A 13,327-nucleotide genomic window follows, 5' to 3' on the forward strand; every position below is an offset into this window, starting at 1 on the left:
TTCTTGTTGATGTCTACTGGATGAGATGTAACAATACATGACTGTGAGTATAGTTGTATGCTCTGTGTGATTACTTTAACGTTCACGCACATTTCCATGAGCCTATCTTTGACATTTCCAATCATACAGTACACGTTAGCATTAGGCTAGCAGACTTCCATTGGAGGAAATTTGCATTGATTGGTTCAACATTTTAGTGTTTAAATATTAGAGCTGTCAAACGGTAATTTTTTTTAAATCAGATTAATCACATCTTAGAATTCTGATTAATCTCGATTAATCGCCTAATAAAAAAGGCTTTTTTATCCCAAAAAATTCCCCGCCAAATTTGAAGAGCACCGGTTATGTGTTAATTCTTTTGACATTTAATGTTAGAGGACGTTTTCAACATCTTTTGATCCACTGCACACGCTCATCCTCCTTTTTTCCCCCCTAATCAGTTAATTACTTGCATAATTTAAAATGGGAAAAAATTACCCCGATAGTTTGACATGAACAAATATTCTAAATGTGATACGCAAACATTCATTAAATGCTTTACTTTAATGCATGAAATTATGTTTATTGCTCAAACACAACCTGTGCTATCTTAAACGTAGCCATCCGCTGTCACGCTGAAGGCTAATCTATGGTCAAAATTAATAGTGCGATTAATTTGCGTTAATTCATGATTAATGCAATACTTTTCATGATTAATGCAATACTTTATTCAGTACAATCGTCTTCTTTTTAAAAAAAAAAATGGTCTCTTCATATTGGAGTCTAATTAGGGGCTTTATTGCACAATGTGCATCTCATACTTAGAGTATTAGCAACATGATGTCATTACATTGTAGAGGTGTCCCTAATGAAGTGGCAGGTGAGTGTACAGGCACAGTTAGTTAGCGTTACCCAGTAGCCACGGTGCGCTGGTTGCTCTGACGCCTCCTCCGGGATGGGACTCTCAGTGGGTGATGGCAGCAGCACCGGCGAGCCGTCCTCGACCCACTCCACAGTGCACTCGCAGTCGGGCATTTGCTCACAACATCTGCGAAATGTATGTCCAATCTGTATGAATACATGTCCGACATAGGAAAGTGTCACCATTAGAATAATAATCAATCACTCACAATCATAAGAAGCCAACGAAAACAGGCATAAGATGTGTGTACTTGTTGAAAAGAAGAAGCAGGAATATAAGGGGGAATGCTCACGTCTCTTAAACTTTGACTTTCACTTTACAAGAAAACAAAAAAATGCCTTGTTTGCAGAGAGAAAGCCAATAATTTGTAAGATAAATAAATAAATTGATTAATTAATTAAGAAATCATGATAATAGGGATTGACCAATAATACAGATTTGTGAAAAAAAAATATGTAGGCCTAATTGACCAAAATTGGACACACAAGGTTTCCAAGCGACAGTGACGATATACGATACTGTGTGTATGTAAATATAATATACTTTGAATATATAGCTGTGGCTTAATGTAATGTCCAGTAAACGTATGGCTTAATACCTGGTGAACTAACTTGCCAAATGGCCACAGGAAGTAACAGGACAGCTTCCAGCAGAGCTTTCCTGAAGAGGAGGAAAGGGAGAGCGATGGAGAAAGCGTAATAAGAAGCAAAGATGAACTTCATTGAACCCCAGTGGTATCGCGGTTCATCGTTCGCTGTTGTGTTGTCGAGCCACGTGTATTAAAAATACGGTTGTGTGAAGGTTATTAGAAGGTCATTCCTGTGCCATCAATGCTAATTTCCAAAGCTCATCTGTAGCCTTTCACATTATACTGTATGTTAGCATTTAGCTAGCCTAATCATGTGAGGGTCTGGTTGGAATCCCCAGTGATAAATGGGGGTTCAACGTACTCCTACAGTAATCGTAATTAATGACCCCACCTACCGTAGGGTGCACCGATGACAGTGAGGAACATTACTATGCCCACCAGCAGGTACATCAGGGAGAGCCACCAACCAAATAGAAACACATACACCACATTTCCACATGTGAAGAGATGGCCTGCCAACAGAACAAAAAAAAAAAGTATATTATTAGTAAGATACACCATTTTATTTTATTTTAATAATAATAATTTAATGTATCTTTTTTTTAAATCATTTTAATTTTTTTGGGGGGGGGGGGCGGGTTATATAGGAAAAAGATCATCTTTAAAAAACAATTCAGTCCAAGCTCATCAAAATCACTGTCAGCTAAAAAGTAAATTTGGTTTTCAGAAAACTGACTTCTAATTGTTTATACACAAATAGTTGGGTCTCTTGACTGCCCATCGAATCTCAAATTCAACAACCAGGTAACTCTTGTGTAATCTGTCTATTTCTGACAATGTATTTGTGAATGAACAATTCAAAATCATCTCATTTACATAACAACATCCACAGTGAGTTTCTCCACCGATAAATTGGGAATTTTTATGATTTATTTTTACATTTATTTAATGGCATAAACTAATAAAACATGCTCGGTGGGCAATATTAAAGACCGCCGTGGGTTGTGCACTTCAAAATGAAAGTTGATTATACTGTAGATTTTGCATGTAACCCTCGTGTAGGCATTGTATTGTCGCCATGCCTTTTTGGTAATATTAGACTGAAGAGATAAACACAAGAGTCCAAAAGTGTACCTGGACCAGTGTGTGGCTTTATGACGTTCAGTTCCGAGTAGAGCTCTTTCACCACTTCAGACCTGTCTTCAAAGGGACGCTCTGTCACGTGGCTCTTCCATTTTCGAAAGCCAAACTGAAAGACATTCAGCGCACATGCACTTTTCAAAAGTGTAGTGTGTCACTTGATATATGATTCAACCACCTGTTGTCAATTTTGCTGCTCAGCTCCTTGTTCGAAAACAGCAAGTGGTAAGTAACAGTGCCCAAACTTATGACTTTTTCATTTTATAAGCTATCACTTCATTTTTTTTATATGAGTATTGTATGTAGGTGTCACAAAATTTCCTTGACATTGTAAAAAAAAAAATATATTTTTTTTTTCCTAACTCATAAAATTATTGAATAAATATTGTAAAAAAAAAAAAGAATAAATATATAAAAAAAGAACATCTGAAATATCCTGGAAAGTTTCTGTCACACCTGGTGGATACAAATGAGTGCTGCTCACTTTTGTCATTCAATTCACTTCATACCCTGTAGTTGTTGACCAGCTTGTTGGCTTCCACATTGTTCTCGGCTCTTATGGTCCTTATGCTTTGAATCTCCTCCCAGCTATCCTCATAAGACTGATGACTTGGATCTGGGGAGTTGATGAAAAATAATCCAATAAATATAAATATAATAAATACAATGTTTTCTCGGATAATCTGTAATGATGGCAAACATAAACATTGCCAGTACTCACAAGCATGTGTTGACAGGTATTTTGTAGCAAACTGGGCGGGACATATTGGCTGGTGTGCAGCTGCAGAGCAACACTCTGCTGCGTGACATTGTGGACCTTGCAAAGGGCACTCATGAACATGTCCTTCATGGTCAGCCGCCTGGTCATCCTGCTGTTGTTCCTGTGGAGGATCTGCAACACACAGCACATGTACTCATTAGGGTCACTGGTGAACTGGATCATATACCAGCTGACTTCAAACACATGACATGTTGACATGTGAAGCAAACGTGCTATTATTTTTGTATGTGCATGTGTGAGTATGTGCATGTGTGGGTGTGTGTGCTCATTAATTCACCTAAAACCTATTAAAAATCCCATACCGTTCACCTAAACCGAATACTTCAGAATCCAGCTAGAGTCGTGAGGTTTGTCGGGAGACCCGAGGAAGGATCAAAGAAAAGAAAGAAAAGTGAAATCCAGCACCGACCAGACATCACCTACTACCCACCGGGTTTACCAACCAGAATCTTTCACCAACCCCAGAAACATGTAAATTCCAACAAATTAGGGAGACCTCAAGAGACCAAAGGAAAGACTGAGGAAAGGAAGGAAGGATAGATGAAGCAGAGTGAGATCCACAGACATCAGACAAACTGGTATATCCCAAGTAGATAGTCTTGTTTAGTCAGGATTACGCTAAAATAAAAAAGTATATTAACTGTAAGTTTAAGTAAGACAAAATTCAATTCAATATTCTTCGGTTATTCCCATAAATTCCTGAAAATTCTAAGAACTTTGTAACCCTAATAACAAAGGATTTTATCACATGATAATCTAATGATTACAAAAAAAACACCAGTTGCCCCTTACTGAACTAACTAACCCATCATCATTCATCTTGCTAACAGGCAAAAGAAGGAGTGTGACTTCAATAAAGGCCATTCATCTAATGGGAGTAATTCAGTGGCACCCGTGTCAACCGATACAAAACGTGCTGCTTTCACGAGAGGATTTTGCACAATCCTCGTGACTTCCCCCTTTCAATGTTTCTCAAATAACTCCTCTCACTTCCCACTTTTGAATCTCATCTGCAGCAGGGTAGGTCTACAGAAGGGCTGATTTTCACCATTATATTGCAGATTTTTTGAGGGTTTTGACAGTACACTTACTGCAATGTGCAATGTGGGAAAGGAGAGCCACAGTTGTTGATAATTGACATACTTTTCAGCCATTTACTGAAATCCACGAGAACAGTAAAACACATGAACACGATGAGCACACTCGCATAGAAGTTGCCCAGACACACACGTGCAGACTGCTGCTGACTGGGAGTCGGAAAATGATGACAACAATTTCTGTTTGTGACCCTTTGGTCAAATGACATGCAAGGATGGAAGCCCTACTTCTCGTAAATAAACCCTCATTCATATGTCATTTGGCAAAGACAGAGTAATCGTGAAAATGGGTTAATTGCCATGAATTAAGATTTAAGCCTTTGTCTTCACCGTGTAGCCTAAACGAAGCATTTGCATTGCGGAAATATTGGCATTGTCAATACGGAGATGATGCATATTGGGTTGGTTTATAGCATTAGATAACTCGCTGTCGTGGTAAAAATGATATAGTGTGGTGTGGGAGGGGCGACCAGGGCTGGACTGGCACAAATAAATCGGACCAGTTATTTAGATTTAGATCTGCCGGTCCAGCCCGATAAGCTCGAGCAGCTTTGTCACTGATGTTGATTGGTTCAGTTTTTACTCTAAATTTTAAATTGATTAATTGGCTGCTCCCTCTAAATTGTGAGCTGGTCTCTTGGGGTAAAATGAAAAGGGGGGGGGGGGTTAATAGCACCACATCTGCCCCATAAAACACAGGCCCACCGGGATATACATTTTAGATGGTCAGTCCAGCCCTGCGGGCGACTCATACTGGAAGCCAAATTCAGTGCGTCACTGGGCGCAATTTTGGTCATACCCAAAAATTCTGGAAAACAGAATTTTTTTTTTTTTTAATGGTTTAAACTCTGTCTCCACAATTCAGTAGAGTACTACAGATTTCTCAGTCTTTACACACTCCGAAACTTTTTTTTTAATTCACTTTACACGGTCTTTCAATGAAGCCGTCAACCCTTAGTGTAAATTTACTATGCACGTTACACCTGCGTTACTCAACATTGCCGGTTTGCCATAGGCATACTGTAAAGTAGTGGAGTATTCGTCGTGTACGAGTACGGTTTGTGTTGCCAGATAACTTACTTTGTAGCTCAACTCGAGGGTGTTCAGTCGGCCTCTTCCTCCTCCGGCTATTTGCGTCTGAGCCCTGCGGAGAGGAGCGAGACATCCTGAGCTGCGGAGAGAAGCAAGCACAGCAGCTGTCAGCCGAGCCGCGCCAGTCCGATCCAGCGCAAGCGGATTTGACTGCGATTGAGCAAGTGGAATTGTGGGAAATGTAGGCAACCAATAGTTCTCTACTTTTAAAGGGAAAGCTCTCAAATATCGGTAGTATGCACAGTGGGATGGATTTATTTGTTGTTTTTTTTAAGTCTCAAGGGTACGGAGCTTGACTGATAAGTAGACGTGCTGAGAAAATTTAGAAATATATTTACGAATATAAATACAATGCTGGAAGAGCCTGGAGCAACACACATTTCTGACGGGGCTGTAGCACCCCCTAGCCACGGTGTAGCGCCATCCCTGTCTGTTCCTGATTCGTTTAACGGTGAAATGAGACACACCCTCCCGCCTGAATTGTTGCAGCCGAACACCTCATAGTAATTGATCATTTATTGACTGTGAATGAGAAGACGTGAAAATCTTGAAACATAATACTCTTTTTATATAACAAAAAAGTGAAAATGTGACCAAAGTTATTTACACTTAAAAATAATTACAATCATAATTTTAAATAGTTTTGATAGATAGATAGATAGATAGATAGATAGATAGATAGATAGATAGATAGATAGATAGATAGATAGATAGATAGATAGATAGATAGATAGATAGATAGATAGATAGATAGATAGATAGATATAAATACATGTCAAGAAGTGGCAGCTATAATTGTCACAGGCTGCGATAAAGCAGTTTGCTTTATCTTTGTAAAGTACTGAATACCAAGTGAGCCCCACCTTGGTCCAGGCCACATTGCAGATGCAGCTCAATTACAAATTGAATAAGTGTGAATATAATCTGCAGCAGCGCAGAACTTGAAGAAGCATATTGTAAATCGTATAATTTTTCTATTCCAAGTAAGTGATTAACATGCCCCCTGTTATGCTTTGCGTCAGTGTCATCTAAACCTTGAACTGCTTGGTACTTGCTGATAAACATTTAACTCTGTATTTGTTCTCTTTATTCTGTTCCAAATAAATATTTGGTATCAAATACAGCTTGAGGTCACAAAGTCCTTTTGAAAAGTTTGAGTGACCCAAATGTCAAGCTGCCCTTTCGCCAGAGATGCACAACAATTTCTAGCACTGGCCTTGTGAAGCAGCCAAGAAAAAAATCTGAAGTTTACACTGGCTTTGGAGAGAAAGGAGGCCTCGATTGGTGGTTATTTTTACCAGGAGAGGTGGTGCTTTAAAGAAACCCACTCTTTCCAAATATAAATAAGGTGGTACACAATCGGCGCACTTGGGAACTGTCCGGATCAAACTTCAGTGAAGCCATGATCAAACGCTGGAGTGCCACCTCATTTGTGGCGCTAGCACTGCTATGGTGCTTCACTGGGACAAAGGTAGAAGCTTGGAAGCCTTCTAGACAGCATCTGGATCTACTAGATCCGCCCTACAATAACCCTTATGACATGCCAATGCCGCCTCATCGAATACCAAAGCCGCCACCCCCCAAACCACCATTGGGCCCATCTCCCCCCTACATCGGAACACCTTATCCCCCTGACCAAGTTTTTCCACCTTACGTACCTGTCGGTCCTCCTCCGAACCCCGAAACACCACATATGCATTCATGGCCGTTTCTCCAACCTCATCTATGGCAAAATCCTCCACCACTACCAAAGCCGCCTTCTGGACACCAACGGAATCCACATGGGACAGGCCCGTACATCTACATGAAACCCCCTCACGGCCCGCAGAATCCAAAGCCACCATCATGGAACCATCCTTCAGTGGACTCTACATCAGAGCTTTCAGGACCCGCGGTGCACACTCCATGGTTTAGTCCTGCTCACCCAGACCCTTTCAACCCATCGGGTCATGGTTTATACAACCCTCCAGTGTCAAAGCCAACAGATGATCAAAGAGTGCCTATGCTTTACTACGATTTCATGCCACCAGTTGAGCATCCTTCATCACGGGTTTCAAAACCAAAAAGGTTCTTACCTCGAGGATTTTCTAATCAGTTTTATTCCCAGGGACCTCAGTCACAGCAACCTGGGACAATGACACCTGTCCCTCACCAGCCTGGTGGGACAGACCCCAATTTCCAGAAGTGTAACGTGCCACACATCCGAAGAGTCCGATGTGGAAATCCTGATATTTCGGCCACTGTATGTGAATCCATGGGCTGCTGCTACGATGGCCGCAATTGTTACTATACGAACTTTCAGAATCCTTTAATGATGGGACCATACCCCAAAAACGCACTACCGCGAGGATTATCTGATCAGTATTATTCCCAGGGACCTCAGCAACAACACCATGGAAAAAAGGCACCGATCCCTTACCAGCCCGTTGTGAAAGACCCCAATTTGCAGAACTGTGATGTGTCGCGATACCAAAGAATCCCGTGTGGAAGTTCTGATATTTCTGCCAATACATGTGAAGCCATTAGCTGCTGCCACGATGGCCACAGTTGCTACTTTGGAAAAAGTGGTGTGTAATCATTTTACTTTTTTTTCCACTTAGTATTTTTGATCGATACATATTTTTAGAAGTTAGAAATTTTAGTCGGGTTCAAACAAGATAAGTCATTTGTGGGATCTGCTTAACTAACTGTTTCCCATTTTGATTGAGTGAATGAACAGTATTTAATTCCGACCACAAAAAAAAAGAAAAGAAAAAAAATACAGGTGGTGAATATGCTTTGCTTTGCCTTTTCTCATTCTGATCATATCCACTTGTTTTTGCCCAATAATGTGTCTCATTAAGGAGTTTAAACCAATCACATTGTTGTTGTATTCTTCTAGTGACCGTCCAGTGCACCAAAGATGCTCAGTTTATTTTGGTCGTGGCCAGAGATGCCACTCTGCCCAAAATAGACATCGATACTATATCATTGATGGCAGATGGTCCGAGCTGCACACAGGTTGACTCCAATTCTGCTTTTTCCATCTACCAGTTTCCTGTGACAGCCTGCGGTTCCATCGTTACGGTTAGACCTTTTCTTCATTTGCCAAAATACACAGACACAAACAAACAAACAAACAAGGCATGTGTTTATTTTCACTTCTCATCTTTTGCAGGAAGAAGCTGGTAAAATCATCTATGAGAATAGGATGACCTCCTCGTACGAAGTTTCAGTGGGGCCTCTGGGTGCCATAACCAGGGACAGCAACTATGAGTAAGGCATTGTCTTACACTCTCACAAAAAAAAAGATGTATTTATTTATTGAACATAAAAACACATTAAAGAAATGAAAATAAAAATGGAAAGAAAGAAAAGGGTCAATAGCTTAGCTAGCGAGCGAGAGAGAGAGAGAGAGAGAGAGAGAGAGAGAGAGAGAGAGAGAGAGAGAGAGAGAGAGAGAGAGAGAGAGAGAGAGAGATAGAACCCTAACCCTAAGTCACACTGAATGCTCTCTATCAATCCAATTAATGCAACCTTTCTTTTTTTTCCCAGTTTACTCTTCCAGTGTAGATACACAGCCACTTCGGTCGAGACCCTGATTGTAGAAACTCTACCATTGCAGAATCCTCCTCTATCAGTAGCCGCTCTGGGTCCCATCAATGTGCAGCTGAGGTTGGGTAATGGACAATGCCTTACGAAGGGTTGTAATGAAGGTAAGCGCGCACTCTCCGTGATACGTTTTTGTTTTGGAGACGGGATTTAATTAGCGTCTCACTCACAGTGGAAGTGGCCTACAGCTCTTTTTACACGGAAGCCGACTACCCTGTGAGCAAAATCTTGAGGGACAACGTGTACGTGGATGTTCGACTTGTGGACAGGACCGATCCCCATCTTGTCCTCAACCTCGGTCGCTGTTGGACCACCAACGGTGCCAGTCCTCACAGTGTGCCTCAGTGGGACATTCTGATCAATGGGTAACAGCGCAAGCTATTTTCAAGATCCCTGCACATGTTATTACATTGTCAATGTCTGCTCACTGTGGTGGTGAACTATTTATTCAATTCAATTGTTTATTTGTAACTCAAGGGTCATAAAAGATGCACTGTTAAAACAATTAAAGAGGAAGTCACCCCCCCCCCCTTTTTTGACAATAACATAGATAGAATTGGTTAATATAACGTTAAGCAGCAAAATCCAGCCATTTTTATCCATCTCAGGGGGGCGGCCATTTTGTCACTTGCTGTCAATTGAAGATTGTATCAATGTTGTTCAGAAAACAGGTGAGTGCGGTGATTGGTCGTTGTCTGAGCCCTGAGCAACTGTGATGTCATCTTCAGTGGACAGCAAGTGGCAAAATGGCCGCCCCCCTGAGATGGATAAAAACGGCTGGATTTTGCTGTATAACTCATATTTCACAAATGTAATATTAATCAGAATGTCATGTTTGGACCAGTGAGGTCGCATCTAAAATATTATTGTGAAGAAATGTTTAAGGTTGACTTCCCCATTAAGAAAATGAATCAAATCTAGCAATACAGTAAAAAACACTTTCTCAAGAACTAGTGATCTTCAATACCACTTTTTTTTAGATCGATATCAGTACGAGTACCCAACTCTTGAGTAGTCACCATTACCAATACCAACAAAAAAAAACATACTAATACCTTGGAAAGGCTGGGTATCGGCTCAATAACAATATCTGTACTTTCCCATCTCTTTCGTGAGCTATACAGAAACGAATAAATGATCAATGTAAAATAACATTGACCAAATCCTTTGAGGAGGATTCTAGCTGGCCTATGAAATTTAATGTTTTTCTGTAATATTTCACCAAAGGATAAACACATCATAAAAGACATATAGACAGATAGTTCAGCAAGTGAATTTTCTCATATCCGTTTTTTCTTAAAACATGACAACAGATGATAAAAATAGTCAACATCACCATAAGGTTCCTTTGAGCCTCCATTGAACTTTATATAATTGGCTTAGGGTTGAAGCCTACTATATCACAATTTGGTAAATTTCATGTTTTTCCAGAAATCTTTACTATTGGTCAGTCCACGTGTGTGTATATGTTATTTATTTATTCATTTATTTACTTTTTTTTTTTTTTTACCAATTTTAAGTGTTGAAAATGTCTTGCTCTCTTTGCAATGCAATGCTAATAATTGAACATTGTTTTTATTTATTTTTTTATTTTTTATTTTGGCGTCCTGAAAAGTGATGATTTCACAGGTACGAGGAGTCCACCCGACACCGACATTTATTCTTTATGCAGTTAGAAACGCACGTTGGCCCAGCACACACACATTTTTTTTAATTTATTTTTTTAACATAAATTAAATGCATGCAGAACGTACATTCAAACAGCAAAATATGTGACCTTGCTGACAGGGTGGACAATGACAGGGTGGACATTTTTGGCTCAACCTGGCATTGAATCTTGAGTTAACGCTTTAACTCTGCAGTTAAATCTTTAACTCCGGAGTTAAAGCAGAGTTAAAGCTTTAACTCAGGAAATAAAGTTTTAACTTTGGCAGCCCTAAAAATATATATATTTAGAATTACTCAAAGGCTTTCATACCAATTGATAATCGTTAAGGTTGACAACGTGAAACTAAACACTAATGATGAAAATTACAAATCATATAGGTACATATTTATTCTACAACCAGCCACTGTTTCAGCCTCCACTGAACAAAGACAAAATGCTGATAGTAACATATAAAGGGACAGTTTCTCCATTATTGACAAGAGTGGACAGCAATTTCAGGGACACATGCAAAATGTTCAAGATGATTACGAAAAATGAAAATACGGAATCAAAATGGCTCATTTCATGAAATAACCTTCTGTAGACAATGCAACCATGTAAAAATGTTTTTGAATTAGTATTAATTAACTACTTATTATACTTAGTATTTAGCAGATCAGTGTGTGATACATGCCCAAATTACATACATTTGATGAAAAAAATGGTATGAAATAAAGGAAACATTTAAAAAAAAAAAGTTATCATTGTGTGCAAAAAGCTCAACGACCAGGTCATGAGAAAATAAAGTTATTCCAGTTTCCTATCCTTAAAACTAAATACAGCAACTCTTCAAACGTTGCCAAAAATGAAATATATCAAGTATTAACAATCATTTCTCCCTCCAGGTGTCCAAACATTGACGATCGCTACGCAGCTGTCCCAGTTCCTGTTGGTCCTGGATACGGCGTGGACTTCCCAAGTCACCACAGGCGCTTCATTTTCAAAATGTTTACTTTCGTAGACTCCAGCTCACTCGCACCTCAGAGTCAACATGTAATGCACGATCCGCATCAAAGAACTGTTGCAGCAACATGTCTGCAAGACCGTCCTAATACAGTTTTCTTTCCCTAGGTGTTCATTCACTGTAGCACGTCTGTGTGCAGTGCCGCTTCTGGCCAGTCCTGTGAGCCCGTATGCTACAGGAGAAGTAAGGAATTCGCTTACAAAATGCAAAATATCTTCAGGATATGCATTTGTGATTGTCAACCATATTTGGATGTGTTTTTGTTCATGCAGAGAGAGATGTGAACTCTGTGGCCCAGACGCATGGGGAAACAAAGATTGTGGTCTCTGCTGGACCCCTGGTCATGATCAAGCCCTGAACAGCAAATAGAAGAGATCCCGTTTTTTTGCCGGAAGCTTTTAAAGCATTTGGAAACTGAACACTGTTACGTGATTGGCGGCGTGGAATGAACAGTCGAGTATAAAATTGTAATGACGGCAACAAGAACAAAAAAAAAAAACACGAGAGAACAATGACTGTCTTGAAATTTGTGTTCAGTATGACGGCATCATTTTATTTCAATTTCTAGCTTCAACCAAAGAATATTGACACTTTTGAAAGCTTCCATTTTAACTGCATTGCGACACAATATTCAAAACAATATATTTTAATGTCGCTAAAGAAAGCCTCTTCTTTTTTGTAGTTCACATTGTGCCAGTGGTAATCTTTAAAACATGTTTGCATGACCATAACAGTGTCACACACAGGATCAATGGACAATTATTATTATTATTTTTTAAATGAGGTCATTTCAAGGCCAAGAAAAAAGAAAAGAAATATGTGATGGTTCCAGTATTACCGGTAGGTACAAAAATCCAGTGTTCCCTAACCTAACCTAACCTAACCTAAGGCACCCATTTTACATTTGAAAAAAAACTACCCCAAAAAATGTCACCAAAAGTATAACTACTGAAATAATGATGATCTTGTCTTAATTCACTCACATATATTAGTGGAAATCAGTGCATGTTTAATTGAACTCAAATCCAATATATTCACATGAAGTCTTATTCATTCTTAGTCATCGTGATGGTAACAGACGCATTCACAGGTTTATTGTACCTTCTTCCATCGAATGGAAACGTATTTGATAATTCATTAATTAATTTTAGGACAACTGAAATGAAATTGCACCATTTTTGTTGGGAATCACTTATAATCGTAATAATCAAAAAGTAATTTCATAAGGGCCAATAAAAGATTTGTATAAAACTGACTTTGTTGTTATTGAATTACTTTCCACAGGATCCGATTTGTATTTGTTACAACGCACCTCCAACACTCATTGGTCATAAACTCACTCCAAATAACTAATAAGAATTTCAGAACTTTGATCTTATTGTTGAAAGTTGAAACACATACTTTAAAAAAAAAAAACTACAACATAACATTAAAACAGACAGACTTATGGAAATGCAGCTTTTA

At 39.3% G+C, this 13,327-nt stretch overlaps 2 protein-coding genes across 5 annotated transcripts in view; one reads left to right on the top strand and one right to left on the bottom strand.

Annotated features, from left to right (window-relative positions):
- LOC147175387 (uncharacterized) overlaps window positions 1–5,740 on the bottom strand; it is a 30,886-nt gene extending 25,146 nt beyond the window's left edge. For all 4 annotated transcript variants that reach the window (XM_086074819.1, XM_086074822.1, XM_086074823.1 and 1 more), the window contains exons 1-7: window positions 5,589–5,740; window positions 3,352–3,522; window positions 3,140–3,246; window positions 2,625–2,739; window positions 1,886–2,002; window positions 1,500–1,561; window positions 892–1,047 (exon numbers count right to left, since the gene is read on the bottom strand). In XM_086074819.1, coding sequence (XP_085930945.1) covers window positions 892–1,047; window positions 1,500–1,561; window positions 1,886–2,002; window positions 2,625–2,739; window positions 3,140–3,246; window positions 3,352–3,522; window positions 5,589–5,673 — 813 coding nt within the window. In that variant the 5' untranslated portion in view covers window positions 5,674–5,740. The remainder of the gene's footprint in view (window positions 1–891; window positions 1,048–1,499; window positions 1,562–1,885; window positions 2,003–2,624; window positions 2,740–3,139; window positions 3,247–3,351; window positions 3,523–5,588) is intronic.
- A 1,209-nt stretch (window positions 5,741–6,949) lies between these two features.
- LOC147175389 (zona pellucida sperm-binding protein 4-like) lies at window positions 6,950–13,118 on the top strand. The gene is made up of 8 exons (XM_086072909.1): window positions 6,950–8,167; window positions 8,482–8,666; window positions 8,758–8,855; window positions 9,135–9,295; window positions 9,364–9,556; window positions 11,745–11,892; window positions 11,971–12,046; window positions 12,136–13,118. The coding sequence occupies exons 1-8, from the start codon at window positions 7,003–7,005 to the stop codon at window positions 12,219–12,221; spliced, it is 2,112 nt and encodes a 703-aa protein (XP_085929035.1). The 5' UTR covers window positions 6,950–7,002; the 3' UTR covers window positions 12,222–13,118.
- The last annotated feature ends 209 nt before the right edge of the window (window positions 13,119–13,327 follow it).

Source organism: Leptonotus elevatus, chromosome 4, assembly GCF_054856555.1.
Source record: "Leptonotus elevatus isolate MCC_2025b chromosome 4, RoL_Lele_1.0, whole genome shotgun sequence".
Classification (NCBI taxonomy): Eukaryota; Metazoa; Chordata; class Actinopteri; order Syngnathiformes; family Syngnathidae; genus Leptonotus; species Leptonotus elevatus.